The sequence below is a fragment of the Momordica charantia genome, assembly GCF_013281855.1.
Source record: "Momordica charantia cultivar OHB3-1 chromosome 5 unlocalized genomic scaffold, Mcharantia_2.0 BLBB01000005.1, whole genome shotgun sequence".
Lineage (NCBI taxonomy): Eukaryota > Viridiplantae > Streptophyta > Magnoliopsida > Cucurbitales > Cucurbitaceae > Momordica > Momordica charantia.
The window spans coordinates 20,244,348-20,267,708 of NW_028275163.1; the positions used below are offsets into that span (position 1 = coordinate 20,244,348).

The 23,361-nt window shown below is 35.4% G+C and overlaps 2 protein-coding genes across 7 annotated transcripts in view; one reads left to right on the top strand and one right to left on the bottom strand.

The window, feature by feature from the left end:
• LOC111021555 (Insulinase (Peptidase family M16) family protein) overlaps positions 1–15,344 on the bottom strand; it is a 42,228-nt gene extending 26,884 nt beyond the window's left edge. For 2 of the 6 annotated variants that reach the window (XM_022298568.2, XM_088124039.1), the window contains exons 1-7: positions 15,187–15,343; positions 14,913–15,064; positions 14,677–14,752; positions 14,001–14,068; positions 12,759–12,850; positions 12,609–12,682; positions 11,790–11,833 (exon numbers count right to left, since the gene is read on the bottom strand). In XM_022298568.2, coding sequence (XP_022154260.1) covers positions 11,790–11,833; positions 12,609–12,682; positions 12,759–12,850; positions 14,001–14,068; positions 14,677–14,752; positions 14,913–15,041 — 483 coding nt within the window. In that variant the 5' untranslated portion in view covers positions 15,042–15,064; positions 15,187–15,343. Of the gene's footprint in view, positions 1–11,789; positions 11,834–12,608; positions 12,683–12,758; positions 12,851–14,000; positions 14,069–14,676; positions 14,759–14,912; positions 15,105–15,182 lie in introns of those variants that run through there. The other 4 variants (XM_088124040.1, XM_088124041.1, XM_088124043.1 and 1 more) reach the window with 4 other exon arrangements.
• Positions 15,345–18,229: 2,885 nt separating this feature from the next.
• On the top strand, positions 18,230–23,159 carry LOC111021534 (uncharacterized). The gene is made up of 6 exons (XM_022298532.2): positions 18,230–18,388; positions 19,966–20,058; positions 20,167–20,265; positions 21,348–21,389; positions 22,264–22,495; positions 22,945–23,159. Exons 1-6 carry the CDS (start codon positions 18,263–18,265, stop codon positions 23,106–23,108), a joined length of 756 nt encoding a protein of 251 aa, XP_022154224.1. The 5' UTR covers positions 18,230–18,262; the 3' UTR covers positions 23,109–23,159.
• The last annotated feature ends 202 nt before the right edge of the window (positions 23,160–23,361 follow it).

Below are 23,361 nucleotides of genomic sequence, written 5' to 3' on the forward strand. Positions count from 1 at the left end.
CTGTTAAGTGTTATGATTAGAAAAATATTAAGGTAACATTTATGTCGTTGAACTCCTACAGTTCTGGAAAACCTCCCTTCTATATTATTTTGTTCCCTTACTTCTGCAAAGCTGTACAGGTTCTTTCTTAATTATTTTCCACTTAATTCATAACATAGTCAAGTTACATAGTGTATAACTTAGTGTAGTATCATATCAATGAGTTTGCTAATCATAGAAGTACTTGTGTGGTCCGCAATATGGTATCGAAGCAATTATTCTGAAAGAAAAATTGAGAGAAAATCGGGTAGCCCTGGCTGTCACAAAGGACAGCTACATGTTTAGGAGGTTAACTTTCTAACCCAACTACTACTAGCAATATCAGAAGCTCCAATGAAACTATTATCCCTCTAACCAGACATAAGCTTACTGGAAAACTTTCCCTTTGATGGTAATAATCGGTTAGGATGTTTATGAGCAGTAAAAGCAAAGATAACTGTCACAAAAGAGCAACTGTTAAACCAGCAACTCCTATCACAAATTAAAATTTGGAAAGCCAAGAACAATATGGTTATCTCATTAATTCAATGATGAATGAAACTGGTAGAAATTTTACTCCTTTAGCAAACGGCAAAGGAGAAATGAGATGCAGGCAAAAACGAATTAAACCACATGCTCCACCGCTTGTGCGGGCCCCCGTCAATTCCTTTGATATCAAGGAAAATCTATTCTGGTTTCAAAAGATACGCCACTAGCCTACCTACATTGGAAAACACTTGAAGAGCCATTCAAAACCAAAGACATTCTTCAGATCTCAGCCAAGGCAACCAACCTAATATTGCACCTTATTCTTTTCTATTTTCTTTCCTTTCCTTTTTGAAAGAAAACTAAAGAATATATTTGTTAATTTGAGAGAGTAAAAAATATACTCCTTGATTCAAACATGTAACTTAGGTCATCTTACATAGGAGAATGACCTACTACAAACAAGGAAAGTAATAAACACCATAAAGGCTGAATATCAACAATAAAGACTAAATATTGACAACTAATATTGACACTTAATATTTACACAAATATTAATAAATCCAACACTCCCCCTCAAGCTGGTTTGAAGATGTCGTCCATAGCCAGCTTGCTGATTAAATTGTCGAATTGTTTCTTTGGAAGTCCCTTGGTTAAAACATCGGCAATTTGCTCTGTTGTCGGAAGATAAGGGATACATATTGTACCTGCATCAATCTTCTCTTGTCAACCTCGATATGTTTGGTTCGGTCATGTAGCACTGGGTTATGAGCTATAGATATGGCAGACTTATTGTCACAATAAATTCGTATAGGTGTCGGCTGAGGAATCTTCAATTCTTCAAGTATCCTTTTGATCTATATACCTTCACAAATTCCATGAACCAATGCTCTAAACTCTGCTTCAGCACTACTCCTGGCCACTACATTTTGTTTTTTGCTCCTCCATGTAACTAGGTTTCCTTCAACAAAGGAACAGTAACCAGAAGTAGACCTTCTGTCGGTAGTACTTCCAGCCCAATCTGCATCAGTATAAACTTCTACTTGGAAGTGGTTATTCTTTTCGAATAAAATACCTTTTCCAGGAGTTCCCTTCAAATATCTCAAGATTCTGTAGACAGCTTCAAAATGAGTTGGTCCAGGTGCATGCATGAATTGACTTACCATACTTACAGCAAATGCAATATCTGGTCGTGTATGTGACAGATAAATTAATCTTCCCACGAGTCTCTGGTATTGCTCTCTATCCTTTATTTCTTCTGCGTTTTCTGCTTGTAATTTCAAGTTAGGTTCAATAGGAGTTTCTGCGATCCTACAACCAAGCAATCCTGTTTCTCCAAGTAAGTCAAGAACATATTTTCTTTGATTAACGAATATACCTTTCTTCGATCTTGCGAATTCCATTCCTAGAAAATATTTTAATGTTCCCAAGTCCTTGATTTGAAACTCACTTGCCAGATTTTTCTTGAGACCAGCTAGTCCTGCTTCATCATCACCAGTGAGAATAATATCATCTACATAGACAATCAGAATTGAGATTTTATTATTCTCAGAGTGTTTATAAAATATAGTATGGTCAGCTTGACTCTGGAGAAATCCATAACTCGATATGACTTTTCCAAACCGTTCGAACCAAGCTCTAGGAGACTGTTTGAGGCCATAGAGAGATTTCTTTAATCTGCAGATTTTATTCCAACCGAGTTCTTTTTCAAAACCTGGTGGCAAATCCATAAAAACTTCTTCCTCAAGGTTGCCATTGAGAAAAGCATTTTTCACATCAAGCTGGTGGAGAGGCCAATTTGAATTAACTGCAAGAGACAAAAGAACTCTAATAGAGTTAATTTTTGCAACAGGAGCAAACGTTTCCTGATAATCTATCCCGTAGGTTTGTGTGAAGCCTTTAGCTACCAATCTAGCCTTGTATCTCTCGATGCTACCATCTGCATTACATTTTACGGTAAACACCCATTTACATCCCACTGGTTTCTTATCCTTTGGCAATTCTACTATCTCCCAAGTACTGTTTTGCTTTAGAGCATTCATCTCCTCCATGACAGCTAGTTTCCAATTTGGATCTTCTAAAGCTTCATGTATATTCCTTGGAACAAACAAATTAGTTATCCTAGATGTGAAGGCCTTATGACTATTTGATAGTTTTTCATATGAAATGTAGTTCGAAATAGGATATTTGGTACAACTTCGAACGCCTTTTCTAATGGCTATGGGAACATCAAGGTCAGAGACAACAGGTGAATTATTTTGAAAATTTGAAGAAGAGGGATTACCAGACAATGTTGAAGATGGAGGATTATCAGACAGTTCAGTTTCATTTCTCGGAGTCTCAGATTGGCTTTGTGAAGGAGTAACTATTTGATCTTGGTTCCTCTGATTGAATTTCCTTCTAGTATAAAACTTTAACTCTGAACTAGGATTCGCAAAATCGTTTTGTAGTATTTCTCCCCCTGATTGGACAGTTTCTATGCTTAGCATCGAAGGACTAGTAAAATCCAAATAGGTAGGACTAGGAAGGGGAACAGAAATATCCCAAAAATTATCTTCCAAATTCATTTTCTCCCCCTGAAGAGAATTTTGGGTAAAATATGGTTGATTTTCTAAGAAAGACACATCCATACACAAAAAATTTTTGTCTGAGAATCAAAACATTTGTAACCTTTTTGACCTGAAGCATAGCCTAAGAAAACACATTTAATAGCGCAAGGGTCAAGTTTCGACCTGAAATGACTAGGTGTGTGAACGTAAGTAGTACACCCAAAAACTTTGAGAGGTAGATCAGAATATATGCGGGATGTTGGAAAAATATTTTTAAATGACTCAATGGGAGTTTTGAAATTTAAAACTTTAGTAGGCATCCTATTTATTAGGTAGGTCGCTGTGAGAATCGTTTCCCCCCATAAATATTTTGGAACATGCATAGAAAACATTATAGCACGTGCTACTTCAAGTAAATACCTATTTTTTCTTTCAGCAATCTCATTTTGTTGAGGAGTATCCTGACAAGTAGACTGATGAACCATACCTTTTTTTTTCAAAAAATTTCCCAAAAACTCATTAAAATACTCAGTTCCATTATCAGAATGTAAAATACAAATTTTTGTTTGAAATTGAGTTTCAATCATCTCATAAAAGTTTTTGAAAATGTCTTTCACCTCAGATTTTTTTGACATTAAATAAACCCAAGACAGGCGAGTATGATCGTCAATGAAAGTAATAAACCATCTTCTTCCACTATGAGTACTGATTTTAGAAGGACCCCAAACATCACTGTGAATTAAATAAAATGGTTTGGAAGCTTTATAAGGTTTTGGAAAATATGTGGAGCGATGATTTTTTGCGAAAAACAACTTTCACAATTAAAAGATGAACAATCAATTCCCTTAAATAACTTTGGAAACAGATATTTTAAATAGAAAAAACTGGGATGTCCTAGTCTACGATGCCAAAGCATAATTTGTTCCCTAACAGGAAGAGAACTAATACTACTAAGACCCTGAGTTATTTTATTACTAAAGGTACCTTCATCATGTAACTTAGCTCTGATACCATGTTAATTTGAGAGAGTAAAAAATATACTCCTTGATTCAAATATGTAACTTAGGTCTTCTTATATAGGAGAATGACCTACTACAAACAAGGAAAGTAATAAACACCATAAAGACTGAATATCAACAATAAAGACTAAATATTGACAACTAATATTAACACCTAATATTTACACAAATATTAATAAATCCAACAATATTAATGAAGAGAAATCACACAAATAGAGATGAGATATCCCCACAAGCCAAAGGATTACAGACGGAACTCCCAGTTGGCATCTGTGAGGTAACTCCTCACAATTCTTCTTGGAATTTACTGAATTGAGCCCGTAGGCAATACAAAGATACCCCACCAGTTCGAGAGGGTGGGTCGCTCTCCTCACTATCCTTTCTACACTGAAATCAAAGCTGCCCTCTCCAACTCACTAGGGGAATATATTTACCCAATCCCCAACCTTCCTTTCTTACTTTCTTACACTCAAGCGCACTTTCTCTCTCTTAACCATTACAATCATTCTCTCCCTTCTCAAGTACAATTCCCCTATTGCCCCTTCTAGAATAAGTCCTAGTAATTGGGGGTCTAACAACTTCGCCCCCGTTCGGATCCACCTTGTCCCTAAGGTGGAAGTCAGGAAACTGTTGTGCAAGGTCCTTCATTGTTTCCCAGGTAGCTTCCTCAGGTGGAAGACCCTTCCAACTCACTAGCACTTCGGCCTCTCCAGTGGTTGCATTATAGCCCATAGCAAATATCTCCTCAGGAATAGCCTTCCATTCGATTTCAGCTGTCAAATACGGGGGCAGGTGTTGTACGGCCGCCCACATGCCGCGTGCTGGCTTCAATTGGGAGACGTGAAAGACTAGATGGATGGTGGCATCTTCCAGCAGGGCTAAGCGGTATGCCACCTTTCCAACGCGTGTTGTGATCTCATAAGGGCCAAAGAACTTGGCAGATAGTTTCTCATTTCGTTTCCTGGCTAAGGACTTCTGTCGATAGGGTCTCAGTTTTAGAAAGACCATATCTCCCTCAGCAAAACTCCTGTTCAGTTCTTTTTTCATCCGCATATTTCTTCATTCTTCCCTGTGCTCGTGTCAAATTCTCTTTAAGCACGTCCAACGCTTGATCCCTCTCACTCAATTGTTGATCAAGCGTGTCATTCACTGTGCGGGATGCTTCATAGCTGAGTAGGGGAGGAGGTGTGCGCCCGTACACCGCTTGGAAAGGAGTCACTCCCAACGATCCATGGAAGGTGGTATTGTACCAATACTCAGCCCATGGCACCCATTTAACCCATGTACGAGGGGACTCGCTGCAGAAGCATCGCAGGTATGTCTCAAGGCACTTATTAACAATCTCTGTCTGGCCGTCAAGTTTGCAGATGATAGGCCGTACTCCTCCGCAACTTCGTGCCTTGAAGACGGAATAACTCTGTCCAGAAATGGCTGAGAAAAACCTTGTCACGATCCGATATAATTGATTGAGGAAACCCGTGTAGCTCACGACTTCCTTAATGAATGTTGTAGCCACCGTCTTGGCAGTAAAGGGGTGGCTCATTGGAATGAAGTGAGCATATTTGTTCAATCGATCAACGACCACGAAAATAGTGTCCTGCCCACCTGATTTCGGGAGTCCTTCGACAAAGTCCATAGTGATGTCTTCCCAGATTCGATCAGGAACAGCCAAAGGTTGCAACAACACTACCAGTGACACTGCTAACGCCTTATTGCGCTGGCAAACCTCGCATTCCTCCACAAATTTCTTGGTATCTGTTTTCATTTCCTGCCAGTACAGTTCTTCACACATCCTTTTATATGTTCTGAGAAAGCCTGAGTGGCCCTCTAAAACAGTATTGTGGTATAGGTGTAATATAGACGGCAACAAGGTTGAAGTTTTAGATAAAACCATTCGATTTTTGTACCTTAAGTCACCTTGTTGCAAGCTGAATTTTGGATGGCTGTCGGGGTCCTGTTTGAGGTCTGTCATGATTTTGGTCAGGTACTCGTCGACTTGAAGCTCCAACTTGATTAGCTCGACATCCAACAGGTTAGGGGTGGATAGGACATTCAAATAAGGACCAGGGGCCATGCGGGACAGGGCATCTACTGCCTTATTGTCAAGGCCTGGTTTGTACTGGATTTCGAAGTCGTATCCCAGTAGCTTTGATACCCATCTCTGATATTCTGGTTGCACTATCCTCTGTTCCAACAAAAATTTCAGAGTTTGTTGATCCGTCCGGACAATGAAGCGTTGCCCTAATAGATACGGACGCCACTTTTGGATGGCCAACGCCACAGCCATGAGCTCTCGTTCATAGACTGACTTGGCCTAATTCTGTCGGGATAGAATGTGGCTAAAATAGGCTATGGGCCTCTGTTCCTGCATCAAAACAGCCCCCAGACCTGTTCCAGAAGCATCAGTTTCCACAATAAAAGGTAAGTTGAAGTCTGGTAAGGCTAACACTGGTAGTGAACACATAGCCTTCTTAGGCGCCATGAATGCCTCTGTCGCTTGGTCATTCCACTCAAAGGAGTCTTTCTTCAATAGCTGGGTGAGGGGGAGCAGCCAACGTGCCATAATGCACAACAAACTTCCGATAATATCCAGTAAGGCCAAGTAAGCCTCTCAACTCTCGCACGTTGGTTGGTATTGGCCACTACAACAAAGCTTGAATCTTCCCTTGATCAACTTCGACCCCATCTGTCGATATCCAGTGCCCAAGGTACTCGATCTTGGATTGCGCAAAGTGGCATTTCTTAAAGTTAGCACAGAGGGCGTTATCTCGCAAGACATTGAAGACCACAGTGAGGTGGTTTACATGAGTATGCAAATCCAAACTATAAATCAATATGTCATCAAAGAAAACGAGTACAAACTTACGCAAGTACGGGCGGAAAATGTGATTCATCAGTGACTGGAAGGTGGCAGGGGCGTTGGTGAGCCCGAAGGGCATGACCAAGAATTCATAGTGTCCCTCATGAGTTCCAGTTTTTGGGACATCCCCTGGTGCTATTCTAATCTGATGGTAGCCGGACTTCAGATCAATCTTGGAGTAGATGCTAGATCCATGGAGCTCGTACAATAATTCTTCAATTACCGGAATAGGGAATTTATCAGGGACGGTCACCTGATTTAGTGCTCTATAGTCCACGCAAAATCGCCAACTCCTGTATTTTTTCTTGACAAGGATTACCGGGCTGGAGTATGGACTAATGCTCGATTGAATGATCCCCTTGGTGATCATTTCCGCAATCATATTCTCAATTTCTGTCTTTTGAACCTGAGCGTAGCGGTAGGGCCTCACATTAACAGGCGATTCTCCTTCCTTCAACTGGATTCTGTGATCAATTGCCCTAGGGGGCGGCAGGTAATCAAAGCTCTGAAATACATCCTTATACTCCTCTAGCAAGTCTTGCATTACAGGGGGTGTCATTCCCGCCTTCCCTGAGCTCTATCTCTAGTATGTCTTCCTCTGTAGTCAATGCTCGTAATTCCACTAAGAATCCCAAGTCAGATGCTTCCCATGAGCCATTCTTTTCAAGGATACTTCCATTCGGGTGAGGGTCGGATCCCCCTTCAAAACAATCCTCTTATCTCCCCTCGTAAAAGTCATTGTCAAAGCAGGCCAATCGGTCTCCATTTTGCCCATAGCTTGCAGCCATTTCATCCCAAGTATGACATCTAAATCGTTGAGCTCAATAGGTAGGAAATCCTCTACCACTGTGACTTAGGGCAATTCCAACACTACCCCACAACAGATGCCCTTTCCTTTAACGTCAGCTCCTGTCCCTGCTATTATGCCGTAGTTATAGGTGTCCGATTGAACAATCTTCAGCTCATCTACCAGTTTCTGAGAAATAAAATTATGAGGGGCTCCACAGTCTAGGAGGACCACCACATCTCTACCCTACATCACTCCCTTTATTTTAATCATTCCCGATGTGGTAAGGCCGACCACCATATTGAGACGGCACATGACCGCTTTTCCTATTTCCCCGGATGTTTCTCCTACTTCTTCCATTCGGTCTTCCTCCTCCAACGTCAATAGTTCATCATCGTGAACCATAAACACCCGAAGCTGCTGATTCTTACACCGATGTCCCGCGGTGTACTTTTCATCGCACTTGAAGCAAAGGCCCTTCTCCCGTCGTTTCCGATACTCTTCTTCAGACAAACGTTTGTAAGGTGCTTCTTTTCGGACTGTCGGCACCGCATTGGCTGCCATTGTTAACCCCGATTTGCTGGTCAAAGTCACGGTACGGGTCGAAGTTGTTTCAGGGACGGAAACCTTCGCCACGACCTTCCCTCTTATGGAATTGACTTTTAGGTTTCGGTCCATGGTTCCTTCTCCCGCCTCCTGAACCGCAGTGGCGATGTCTTCTACCTATTGGGCCCTTCGCATTATTTGGTCCAATCCTTTGGGCTCAGTGGCCAAAACTTCAGCTCAGATCACAGGGTCCAGTCCATTTAGGAATGCGTTTTCGAGTACCTCGTCGGGTAGTTGGGGCAGGGGAGCCGACAACGCCTCAAAGGTCTCTTGATACTCTGCGACCATGCCTTCCTGCTTAATCGCCAGTAGCTTGGCGCATTGGCGGCCTTCTTTCGATTTTCGAAACCTATCGAGGAGTCAAGTCTTCAAATTGTCCCAATCGGTAAAACGATCCCTGTTTTCATGGTATCGATACCATGTCAAAGCAACTCCATTGAAACTTATGACCGACACAATCATTTTCTCATCATCAGATAGTTTGTGAATTTCAAAATATTGTTCAACGCGGAATAACCAAGAGTTAGGGTCCTTACCTAGGAAGATCGGCATCTCCACCTTCTTAAATTTGTTTCAATCGTATCTTGGTTCCTGAATCTGAATGATCCTCGACGATTCCCCTATTTGCTTATTCTTCAACACCGACGACTCTCCCAGTTGCGAAATCGACGGAGATTTGTCGCCGATTATCTCCAACATAAAGCCTTCTAGCATCATTTGAATCTGTTTGCTCATCGACCTCTGTTCGTCGACTTTTCCACACAGAGTGGTGATCGCACTTTTAATGTCGGAAATCTCCTTCTCTGTGGCTTCCAGCGTGCCTCAAGTTCCTTGACCGTCATCGTCGAAACAATTTCCCAATCTCATATTACTCTTATACCAATTTGTGAGGTAACTCCTCACAATTCTTCTTGGAATTTACTGAATTGAGCCCGTAGGCAATACAAAGATACCCCACTAGTTCGAAAGGGTGGGTCGCTCTCCTCACTATCCTTTCTACACTGAAATACAAGCTGCCCTCTCCTACTCACTAGGGGAATACATTTACCCAATCCCCAACCTTCCTTTCTTACAGCCCAAGCCCACTTTCTCTCTCTTAATCGTTACAATCATTCTCTCCCCTCGTAAGTATAATTTCCCTATTGCCCCTTCTAGAATAAGTCCTAGTAATTGGGGGTCTAACAGCATCATATGAACAATATCATAATTATAGAAGGGTTTTAGAAAGATAACACCAGATGAATGCAAAGATCCTGACTATTATATTTCTCTTTAAAGACCGTCTCATTCCTCCCAATATTGCACCTTATTGAATCCTAGAAATGCTTGGAGATGTGTGAGAGAATTAAATTGGCTTTCATTCCGAATGTTGCCGGATATAATAAAATCCACTAAGAAAAAATGGATATTCAAGTTCCTACCCAGACCTAATAAGAACTTAGACAAGGTTAGATGAAGAATCATAGAGACGAACAAAACCATTAAGCAAACTTCATCGTCTTTTGTGGAATATTGAAGAGAGGAAAGGGTAGAAAACTCATGCTTAGTGTCATGATCCAATACTCAAGCATAGATTGTGACAATGAACAAAAGAAAAAACAACACCATCATGCAACCTTTATGAAGTCTGTTACACAAATTCTTTTTTTTTTTTATAGGAAACTTTAGAAATCAATAAACCTCAAAAAGAAGAAACAGGTGAAGTCTGTTACACAAATTCAAAGAGAAGAAAATGGCAGAAAAATCATGGTTGGTGAAACAATCCGATACTCAAGCATGGATTGTGACGGATACAAGTGAGGATTTAGAGACAAATTGATGGCATATGATAATAAGCCAGGGATGGGATTGGGGTTTTGTGGCCAAGTGTTCAAGTAGGACATGGTGTTAGCTCTCCATTTTTTTTCTTTTTTGGCAAAGAAACTAATGTCATGTTTACTTTCTTGATCATTGAGAAAAATGAAAGAATGGCCCACCAACGAGCCAACAAACAGACCAAAAAAGGTGGGTCTATAAAAACAACAACCCAACAAGGAGCATAAACTAGCCTAATGAAACAAGAAATAACTCCGATCCAAAATAATAAGACCTGGCGAATAATTACAAAATCCCTCAAACCAACACCCACCGAAGCATAAACCTAACCAACAACCAGACTTCCGTCCAAGACCTCTCCCCTCACTAAAGATTCTATTATTCCCGTCAATCCAAATACACCATAACACTGCCAAAAAACCAGCCCTCCGAAGAACATTTCCTTCTCTCTCAAGGGAGAGCGAAACAAAACCTCCTCAAACATAAGGCAACAATCCCTGTTACGAGCCCAACTAACTTCAAAAGTCTCAAATCGAGCCAGACAAACTAACAACTTCAAAGGGTGTGGCTCAAATCCTTGGACGCCTTCCTACAGAGGATGCACCACGACCCCAACAACATCGGGGAATACCTCTAAATCCAATACATAGTGTTAACACGCCATACAAAGCTTTTCAAGCAAATAATTTGACCTTATTGGAAATATTAACCTTCCATAACGAGGATAAATGGGAAGAGTATAGAGAAATTGTAATCAAAATTATCATTCTCTTTGATGTTGTCTACTAGAATGAATAAATTAGTCAAATTTAGAATCATTTCCCCAAATATGGAGAAACTTCATTCCCTTCAAAAGCTTCATCAATTTAGAATTTTCACCGGGACGAATGGAAGATTCGCTTGTGAGAATCGATTTATTTGCCGCTTGGATAGATTGTGGGATGATCTTTGGGATTTGGCACATTTTAATGCTTCTCAGTGGGATCGTAACTCAAATTTGTTTTGTAACTATCCTTTACTTCTGATACCAAAAGTAGTTTTTTGTACTCCCCAATTTTTATTGGCCTTCTTTGTGGCCCTTGTATTTTTTTTTTTTTTCATTCTTCTCAAACAAAGTTGCCTTATCATTAAAAGATAAATCTACTTCTGGGGTAGTTTGTACTTTCATTTAAATGTAAGTTGGTTTTTCATTTTTTTTTTTTAAAAAAAGAATTAATTGGTAATAGCAGAACTTCTGACATTTCATCTCCTTAGTCTTAGTCTATACAAGGAAATCAAGAATCTGATGTAATTTTGGGACTTCCCAGCAGAGAGAAAAATGATATCTACAGCCTTTTTAAGGATTTGTTGGAAAAGAAAGTTACAAGATTACAGGAGGGATTAGAAAGGTTACAATAAGGTTTTATCCTCGGAATGAATTTTCTACTGGGGTAGTGAGGTTTATTTGGAAGCTAAAAATATTTCATCTTTTTTTTTCTGTCATGGCAAGTGGGAGTTTTTTGTTTTCCCTTTTTTTAATCTCTGAGGCCTTTCAGATTAGACTCGCCATTTTTCCTGTCCTCCAAAACTCATTGATAATAATAGTAGAAGTACACATATCTTTGAATTTATTGAACATCCAAATAAGTGATCATGGAAGCATCAATTACCTGGTGCATTCTCCAACCATCAGATAACAAATTCTTTTGATTCTCTGCAGTACAGATGCTTCTTTTTTAATAGAATATGAGGCTTCATTATGAAAGATGAAAGTACAAGAGGCCACGCAAAAAAAAAAAACGTAAAAGCTATTAATCATAATATAAATCATAGAGAAAATTACATTTCTAATCTTTGGGCTTTTACTTTTGTCTATTTGTCACTAAGTTCCCAAATCTTACAATTTAAATCCAGTTTTTACTTCTATAATTTACTACATTAATTAAATAAAAACTTCGAGCCTTTATCCTCCTTTTAATTGAAACCACCATCATTCCCCAGAAACCCAATAGCACCATGAGAAGATAGAAGACAAAAGAGAAAATAAATAAATAAATGAAAATGAAAATGAAATTGAGAGAGAAGAGAGAGGACCAGGGATTTTGGGTGCAAATTTCGGGTTGTAGATGTTTTCAAGGTTGAAGATTATGTGTTTTGGATTCTTTTGTTTTTTAATGGGTTGAAGAAGAACAACCTATTTCTGTTTTGGCATATTCAATTTTAGTAAAATAATATAAAAATATTTTTCTTGCCACGAAATCGATAAAAAAAAACATAATCAATGTTTTGACACAGTGTCAGCATAATTAATTCTAAAATCTTTAGTCAATTCTGTATTGCTTCATGGACCACTTAGACATTTTCAAAACTCAGTGTATGAATTGTAAGATTTGGAGACACGTGAATCAATTATATACAAAGGTAAACTCAAATATAAATTTGCCTACATTAATATTTATATATACACACACAATGTAAATATATTCTACCAGAATCAACAGCTTTGATTTCTCTCATTGTAGCATCGGGAGACATCAAAGGCTTGATGAAAAATTGAGCAAATCTGGAAGTAAAAAATGGTAAATCATAATCAGGCGACATTTTATGTAGGAAACAATAGGAAGAGTGATAGCATATACCTATCCAAGGCCTCCTCAAAACAATCAGCATTGACCTCAAAATAATAATTTGTCTGCTCAGATGCCGTAAAGGCATTCATGCTACCTCCATGCTATGTGCCAACACAAAAAACATATTCAGCAAAACGTGCACATGAAGAATGAGAAGAATAATTTGACACAAATACAAAAAATGACACAAATAGAAGAAAACAAAATGTCAAAATTCAAAAGTTTTGGCATTCAAATATTCAGGATCTCTATAAAAATTTTAAAACAAGCCTCAGAAAATAAAGGATTTATATATTTTCAAGAGCTAAAACTATATTGTAAATAGTTAAACTACCATTAATTTCAATGAAATCATTTCTCATCTTAAAAAGATCACCATCAGTCTTCAAAATTTAAGCCATTAGGTTGGAGTTAATTTGATCATATACACTATTTTAAATTCTACCTATAACGTGGGAATATGAGAGTTACATTGGTGAATTTTATTAGCAGTTCCAACACATGAAAATGCCACGAATTTCAACCGAATATCTTTCACATGAAGACAATTTTAAATCTACTACTGAAATTAAAAACCAATAGTATTAGATTAGTATTTAATAACTGTAATACAAAGCTGTCAATCTGAATGAGACTTCTTTCCTCCTCTAGATTTAAACAAACATACATGATACAATTAAAATAGTACCAGTAAATTTAAAGAATAATTTAATACTGTACCCATTTCCAACTCCAAAAAAAAAAAGGAGTAAAATAAGAGAATTTATGTTGTTTCCAGTTACCCAAAGATAAATGAAAAGTCCTAAACATTATCGGTATATTCATTTTTTTTATGAGAAACCATACTTTCATTAAGCAAATGAAAGGATATACAACCAAATTAACCCAAGCCAAAAGGAGCTGAAACAAAAAAGCATGGGCAATATCTTCAAATAAAACTTTTCTTTCATTTGAAAGATGTTCATTCAAACTCTTCTACAGCAAAACAGAAAAGAGACAGAATTGCACGTTTCCATTGTACACTCCAAATTTTAAAGTTCTATTGGAGCATATCTATGTCTAAATATTATTATTTCATGCTTCTGGTGTCCTAAACTTCATGCTGGTAAAGATCTGTATAATAAAAAAAATGATGAACCAAATAAAGAGTAAACTAGCTATGCTAACAGCATCCCATCAATTTCACATACTTGCATGAATGAGCAAGTGCAAAGAGCCAAATGTATTTCCGTGAATATCAATTATGGGTACCTCTGTGATATATTTCGAATAACTATCCTCTAATGGATACTTTTCACTTGCATAAAACAGCATATGCTCTGTCAAGAAATAGTAAATAAGTTTATTAAAAAGAAACCAAAAAAAAAAAAAACTGATACACAAGAACTAGCAAACACATCCCAGCAACTCCAATCATAAGCCTCCCTTACGTGGAACTTCCAATGCATGTTAGTATTTTGGAGCCTTAGGTGCATTTTCTAAAAATTATTTTTCTTAAAACTGTTTGAACTGTTTTCTATTGTTTTTAATTTATAACACTATTAGAAACATATATTTACTTATTTCATTTTCATTTATTTCCTTTACATATTAATTTTAAAAATATCACGCATTTAAATCAAATGGACAAATAATTCCAAAAGCATCCATTACTCTGAAACTGCTTTTAAAATAAACATTTATTTCATAAACTTTCTTTAGTTATGACTTCCAAACCAGGTGTTGATTTTATCCATCTCTCAAATGTTTTACCATGCCGTACATAATAAGTATTCTCAAAATACATAAAAGCTGGCAAATAACTTGGAAAACTAGATGCATAAACATCATGAATGTAAGTCTAAAGTGAAGTAATTGGGCTTAAGTGACAAAGTGAATCCAGTGGATAAAAAATAAAAATAAAAAAAAAAACATACCAAGTTCTTACCAAGAAAATGGGCTAAACCCTCTAAGCCTTTGGGGTCGCTGAAGGACCCAACGTTCACGGTCATGGAAGCAGCACTCTGAAACCCAATCAGAAGAACACATTTTACGGACACACACATGAATTCAACCACGAAGAGCCCTAATTTGAGCAAGCTCAGTTGGATGCACAAGTGAAAATCAAAAAGAAAACAAGAATCAGATTGGGAAAAAACAGAAAAAACTGGAAGTCAACTTTGCCTTATCGGTATCAGGGTCACTGACGAGCAGGACCTCAAGAGAGTTCCTGAGGACGATTCTCCGGTACTCTCTTTTGTCTGTACGGGGTTTCACTATCTCATGAGTCACCTGTTCCTTCACAACCGCCATTTCTTCTTCCCCCCTTCAATAGCCTAATCCAAGAGTAGGAACAGAGAAACCCAATAGCAAGAGCTGTAAAAATCGAGCGAAGAAGTGAAATTATTCAGCAAAACAAGAACGACAAAGAAAAGAGTGTGTGATCTGCCGTACTTACAGAGAGAAGGAGAGTGTTGAATCGGAAATTTTGGTGCGTAATCAGTGATCGAGCAAAGTTTTTCAGACAAATTTGATTGGAACGATGATGGAAGAAACCTCAAGAGGAAAATGGATTTGACCGATTTCGCTGCGAAGACTTCATTCTGGTTTTGTTTCGTCCGTTTTGGCCGTTATGGAATGGTGTATTTACGAAAATGCCCCTCTACGGGGTGGGCGGCCTGGTTTAGAAAAATGTTTCTTTGACGGGATTAAAAATTGTCTTGCCCCACAAGAAAATTTCATTATACATTTTTTTTTATTTTGAATGGGAAATTTTTATTATACATATGGTTTAATTTTAAGGTAATTAATAAAAACAAATTAACTTGTTTAAAATGATAAGTTGTCAGGAAAAAGACACTACCTTTTTGAATTGAAGAAGCTCAACCTTGAAAAAGAAAGGTGGCAGGCCGACGTTGAACGCTTCAACTTGGCCACTGAAGAAGGCGAAGACTGGGCAAAGACTAGGCCCACTTACTGCTTACTGCCATGCCATGGTTTAAGCTTTAGGCATAGACGGAACTTTTTTTTAGGTATTAGGGAGGGGAGGACACTACTCAGCACCTAAGGTGGGGTTCAATGCCTAACAAAAACGGCCAAAAGAAAAAAAAAAAGAGATGTGGAAAGAAAGAACGCATGCATGGAGATTTCGTCTGTCGGAGGTTCGAGAATCTACGAAAGGGAACGAGGAATTCTCAACGAAAAAAGTGCTTTCTGAACCGAACGTGAAAATCGTTTTCCATCAGACGGCTGTTTCCGTAACTCCACTCTCGACTTGGATTATATATCCAAAAAGGTCCACTCTCGGCCATTCCACACGCTGCCACGCAGAGGCGTGGTTATCTGGAGTGGATTCTCTCTTTTCTGGTGGATGCCGAAACTGCTGCCCCATTGACTAAGAAGGTATAGCTCAACTTATTAATTCTCACCCACGTGTTTAGGCATCTTGACTTTTGAATTAGTGATTAAAATTAAAAAAAAAAAAAAGTAAATTATTGATGAGACTCGTGTCAATTGCTAAAATTAAAAATTATATTGGGTAAATTACCCTTTTGTCTCTTAGTTTGGTTTGGTTTAATATTTGGATCATAAAATTTTAAAATTTGTTTTTGAGTTAAGATGACACTTAATTTGATTCGATTTATATTGGGTAAATTATACTTTTTAAACATCGTATTAACTTCCATTAAATTTTGTTATTACATGATTTTTCTTTTTTTTTCTCTCTTTTCCTTCCTCTCTGCTTTCCATGTTTCCTCTCTTTCTTCGACAGATTGTTATTGCTCATTGGCATGGACAAATTGTTGCTTTGATAGTCATCGATCTTCGTCATTCGACCTCAACCGTGGTCAGCAAGCAATAGTCATTCCTCATATAATCTATAATATCTTAAAACGAAAAGATGTATGAAAAATATTTTTAGATACTTTTATCTTTTTCTTAATTTTTAATTTACCAACTATGCTATTAATAATTTATTATAAATATTAAATTAATTATTAATTATCATTTATAATCTATATCATAAAAGTGGCTATTGAAACTTTACCCGTCCTTTTTACTCTTTTAATTTAAACCTTTTATTTTCAACTTTGATGGCAATTGTGTCACCCATATCTCTCTCCTCTCTCTCTCAATTCTCATCCTCTTTCTCCACTAGTTCCAAATATATGCATAATTAAATATATAGTAATTAACATTTAATTCCAAACAATATTATTTCGAGACATATTTACTTTTAGTTCAATAGTAGCAGGAATAATATATCAATTGTACTAAAAAAAAAGTAAGAATAATAGATCAAACTATCCACCTTTAAAATGGTAATAAGTACCTTGGACGAATCTACGTAGGGGTTGGAGAGAAAAAACTATACATTCGGCTTAGATATTTAATAGTAGTAAGGAGGAAATTTATCCTTACTACTAAGTAGCCAAGTATTTTTCTTCGTTGAGTAATCTATCCACTATAAAAAATTTGAATTTTCATGACGTATATCTTTGGTCCGTTGACATCATGCCTCTCTCCACTTTAATTTTATAAATTTTAGAGTTAAACTCAAAAGACAAGTTTTAATTAGAATATACAATTGGCAAGTAAGATTTTCCCTCTGGTTAGAACTCTAGATTTATAGAATGTGATTTTAAAGTAATTTTTCGGGTTGGGTTTGAAAATTGAAATCCCATTTTGTCAAAAAAAAAAATCATCCAAAATAGTTCGAAATTTGGTAGGATTTTAAATGAAAGTTGACCTCGTTCCAATGTTACCCTTATGGTTAGTTGTATTGAAGAAATCGAAATAAATAAATAAAACTCTCTCATCTATGCATTAGTTAGTAATGTAGAGATGGAGGTGGTGCTACGATAGTGTGTCAACGTATAGATAAGTGAATGATATAAACAAGAGAAGAAATAAAACGAAGGGCATGAGATAAAAAGGGAAGGAAGAAAATGAAGAAGAAGATAGAAAGAGAAGGAAGAAAATGGAGAAAGAGATCGAAAGAGAAGAAAAAAAGGAGATGAGGTCGTGACGAGTTGCAGTAGAAAGAAATACGAAGAGGAAAGAGATTGGAGAAAAAACGCGGAGACCACAAGATGGGGTCAGAAAATGAGAAGTACACACTCTACATATATTTTTTATCATTTCACTAGTAGAAATCCTATGTACTCGTTAAAATTAGTAAAAAATTAATTTATTCAGAGTTTGTAATCAGTATTTTGTTTGTCAAAAAAAACAATAACAAACAAAACAATAAAACACTAATTCAGAAGTTAAACAAATATCTGTGATGATTGCCTTATTTCTAAATGCATTAATTTTTTACTACATATTATATATAAAATCTCAAACTATCCCACGTATTCATTTGGGCAGGTAAAACGAATGGATGAAGGGATGCCACGTGGCAAACGAGGAGAGGAGGGTAGTTGGGGAGAGTAAAAATTTGGATGGGTTGGTAAAGAGAAGCGCCCCTATAAAATAAAGGGGTGGAAGAGGGGAGTGTGAGTATCGTTTTTTATTCGTGTGGAGGCAAAATGGAGAGTGGAAAAAGGGAAAATAAAATGAAGATTTTATGCCTCCATGGATTCAGAACCAGTGGGAGTTTCCTTAGAAAGCAACTCAGCAAATGGGATCCTTCGATCTTCGCTCATTTTGACTTGGTATTATATTTTATATATCAGTTTCTACTCCTCTTCTAAATTACTAAATTAGCATTGGTGTTTCGATGAGTCGTATTATCGTATTCAATGGTTTGGATCTATTGCACAAGAGAAACTTTTATCTTTCTTTACCATGTAACTTACGACATCTAATCGTCGGCAAGTAATTGGAAAGAATATTGTACTTAGGTGTTTTGACACGACACATTCCAAAATACTAGTCGAGAACGAGTCCCGACGACTACAGATTTTGACTAGCTACGGAGCTTGTAATCAAATTTCTTCTAATACTTGAATCTAACTTTGACTCACAAGTTCTGGAAATAAAACTATGATATTTTGTGGAATAACTATTCTCACATGTTTACACTCGATGTTCACCATTATTAATTTTTTTTTATAAATAAAAGGGAGGAATGCAAAAAAATAAGATATTTTTCTCTTGAAAAAAATAAAGAGCTATTAAATTTTAATAGTAATCCACAGAAAAATGGTGCTTAAAAATTAAAGTACTATTAAGTTGGAAAAGAATATTTTCGATAGTTTATGTTATAAAAAATAAAATCTTTTCCTTTTAACTTTGGTAGACTCTACTTGGATGAGGAAGTCGACTTTTTAATTAAAGTGAAATTAATATTCTTAATTTGTTGGGTTCTCATCCTTTAACGATGTCGCACGACTATAGATATTTTGCATAGTTTGACGGGAATATATTTGTACCAACATTGAGCTTAACTCGACGGTTAAGAGACCTGATCATTTATTAAAGATGAGAGATGAAATTTTTTATTTTCTATTTGTTGTACCAAAAGAAATGAGAATATTTTTGTGGGTATTATTAATCATGTTAGTTGAGTTTAAGCATATTTTTTTGAATTTAGGCGAGCTCGTCTACGTGTTTGATTTTATAATTAATGTGACCTAATTTTGAGTATTTTGTTGGTTGAAATTTTTTTTATTGATGTGTTAGTTTATGGACTTTTTTTTAATTTAGTTGTGAGGAGATATTATTTCCACCGCTTACTCTAATTAAACAAATTAATGGTTTAATTAGAAGAAACTGGAAGTTTTGACAAGAAAATTGCGTCATAACATAGATAAAATTGAAATTTTTAGACTTGGAAAAAATTAACAACTTACCAAGAAGACAGAAAGCAATTGCCCACGGAATGAAAAATCCCTCATATTGATGACTGTGAGATGACCATGGTTTATATAAAAAATTAGCCACGAAAGGATAAATACAACTTTATAATAAATAAAACTAAAAAGTTTTTTAATTACCCATAAATTGGATAATTGTTTGGTGGAAGTTGCGTTGTATCTAACTTAAATTGTATCTAACTTAAATCTAAGATCTCAAACATATTCTTTCAAGTCTCGTATGGATAAGACTGTTATTATTTATCAGGAAGGTTTGATTCCTATATCCGTATTTATCGGAAAGAAAAAGATAATACCATAATCATTGATGGTATAATTCAGGGTACATTATCAATTTGCTCTTAATTCATATTTTTCATTCCTTTTTTTACTCTACACTTAATCTCAATTATTATTATTATTATTTTGAATAGGATTTTCCAGATGGCATGTGTCCTGCAGGAGGAAAGTCAGACATTGAAGGATATTTTCCACCGCCTTATTTTGAGTGGTTCCAATTCAATCAGGTACAATTAAATTAGACATTTTTTAATATTTTCGAGAATTAATATTTTTAATATTTCAAAAATGAAGAATAATGTGATATTTATTGGGCTTGAACTTGAACATGGCAGGAGTTCACAGAATACACAAACTTAGAACAATGCATAGGTTACTTGTGCAACTACATCACAACCAACGGCCCATTTGATGGATTGTTGGGCTTTTCCCAGGTACATTTATTTCTTTTGTTTATTTCTCGATTTAAATACTATTTTGGTCACGTATTTTATACTTTGGTTGATTTGATTTTTATCGGTATACTCTCAACTTTTATTAAAACATCTTTTTTTATTCTTGTATTTTTAAGAAGTGACCATTTTAGTTCTTATTTGCAAAATTTTAATATAAATTTCATATACGATGGAAATTTTTTAATACAAATTTATGACTACAATTTCAATAAATATTTTTTTAGTGAAGTGTCATGCTAAAAGTATGATAGAAAAAATGGGTAAGGACAAAAATAGTTACTTTTTAAAAGTACAGGGACCAAAACAAACGTTTCAAAAGTACTCATACTAAAATGAACATAAGTTGAAAGTATAAGGACCAAAATTGATGAAATTAAAAACACCAACATTGATCTCTATTTCTAATTTAGTCCCTAAAATTTAAAAGTTTTATATTAATCCCTTAGGTTTTAGTAAATTTTAAATTCAGTTTTTATTGTTGGGATATGACATGAGTAAGGAAATAATTAGAAAAAATGGGTTGTCTTATTTGAACCTATTAACTTTTTAAAAGAAATAAAAATTTCATAACCACTCAAATATGTTCCGTTTGTCATGTCTTACCATTTATTAATATCTATAGATAATTAATATAGTCATGAACTATATATTATAAATTTAGAGAGAGAAAAAAAAAGAAATACTCGTATTATAAATTTAGAAAGGATATAGAAGGTTAAAGAAAGTTCGATAGCAAAAAAGAAATGGAAGATTAAAATTAACTCGACTAGATTACTTTGAACATTCAAGATAGTAGATGTTATGCAACAAAAAGAACGAGTCATTTCACCATTTTATTAAAATTTTTAATCATAAAGACTAAATTTACCATTTTATTAAAATTTTTAATGATAAAGACTAAATTTGGAGCTTTTAAAATTTGTGGAACTAAAATAAAAAATTTTGGGCAAATTTTAGAATCAAAACTATGTTTTATTCTTTTATTTTTAATTCTAAGTATATTATGAGACTTCAATTTATATTAATGGTGGACCAATTTAATTTTTCAATCTTTATTTTAGGGTGCCACGCTATCAGCACTCTTGTTGGGTTATCAAGCACAGGTACGCATAATTGAGATTAATAATTAGAAATATGATGCACTAAAAAAACAATAGTAATTAAAAAGTAAATACATTACCAAAATTACAGTATCAGTCAGAATTTAGGTTAATCAATATCTAGATTAATCAGTAATTGTGTAAATCAAGAATTATTATAAAAAAAATAAAAACATACTAATTAACAATATCATATCAAGTCTATTGATGATCATTGTTTTTCTAAAAATATCATATATGTAATTTATTCGGAATTACTTTTACAAAACAACATATTGCAAATGGTTTTTAAAATATTAAAAAAGATATAATAGTTGAGAATCATTTTTGGACGTAGTTGTCCTTTATTTATTCAATTGATTTTATTTAAATTAAAATGATATTAATGTTATAGAACTAAAATGATTTCCAATGAATTAAAATGTCCCCATATTTGAAATATGTATTTGTACTTTCATAACATTCGTTTTGGTTCATGCACTTTTAAAAAGTGACCAATTTGATCTTTATTTGCAAAATTGTAACACAAGTTTTATACACAATACTAACTCATCAATACAAATTTATGACTGCATTTCAATAAATTTAGTAAGTAGATGTCTGTTAAAATAATGATCGAAAGAAATTATATAAAAATAAATACGAATGGATGAAAATAGTTACCTTTTTAAAGTACATGGATCAAAGTAGTCGGCTTGAAAGTGCATAAATTAAAACGAACAAAAATTAGAATAACAAAAACCACAATCAATCATTTTGAAAGTATAGGGATTAGAAATAAGCTAAAGTAGAGAATACATGGACTAGAATAGTATTTAGAGTATAGACCGATATATTTATTTGAAGAATTTAATTTGAAAAAATGGGAATAAAACAGGGAAAGGTGTTGAAGGAGCATCCACCAATCAAATTGTTGGTGTCAATATCAGGATCAAAATTCAGAGATGAAAAAATATGTGAAGTTGCCTACAAACACAAAATAGAGGCTAAATCTGTTCATTTGATTGGGGAAAAGGATTGGTTGAAACTGCCTTCTCAAGAACTTGCTTCTGCCTTCCATGACCCTTTGATCATAAGGCATCCTCAAGGCCACACTGTCCCTAGATTAGGTCTTTTTCCTCGCTCTCTCGAAATGTGCGTTTATTTTTTAAAAGTGATGCTTGACAATGATCCATAAACGATTTTTAGAAAATCTAAAACCATTCTAAATGTCCATTCTGCATTTTAAACTTTCAAATTTAAAATTTGGAAACACTGAATTACAAAAATGTTGATTTCAAGATTTTTACTAATTGATGGTAGAACTGCAGTTTTCAAAAACAAATCTTATATTTATTGAATTTAGTGAATCTGGAGACAAGAAACACAATATGAATTCTCTACCAAAGAGGCTCTAAGTGATTATCGAGTGGAGTGGTTTTTGTTTGATTGAGAGGGAATTGGTTTTTAAAATATAGATGTTATATTTTTTTAGTTTAAAAATGTCATTAATTATAATTAAATCTCTTTGTCTAAGAACACTTATTCTAAAATCACTTTTTGTGTTGTTTTGCTATAGATGAAGCAGCCACCAAGGAGCTCCAATGCTGGGTTGATGCAGTACTCTCCGGTCATGATCATGTTATTGAAGATGAAGAAGTCAAGGAGAATTATGTCATTGACAAAATGGATGAGAAAATTGAGAATGGGCTCTCCAAATTAGACCATGAAAGTAAGGAATAGTACTAACATCAAAACCTTATTATATAATTTAAGGTTGATTTCGTTCGAGTACTTTGATGTTTGAGGTGTGGTTGGAGATGCGTTTGATTGGTGATCTAATCGGGTTCGAAAATAAACTAATTTAAGAATAATATTTAGTAATTATGGGCGAGTAAATATTTCTTACAAACTATTTGTCATGTGTTTTTGACAATTAAGAGAATAATGCAAATTGCAAAAAGAGGGAAGAGAGATTTTTTCCTTTTAATTGTCT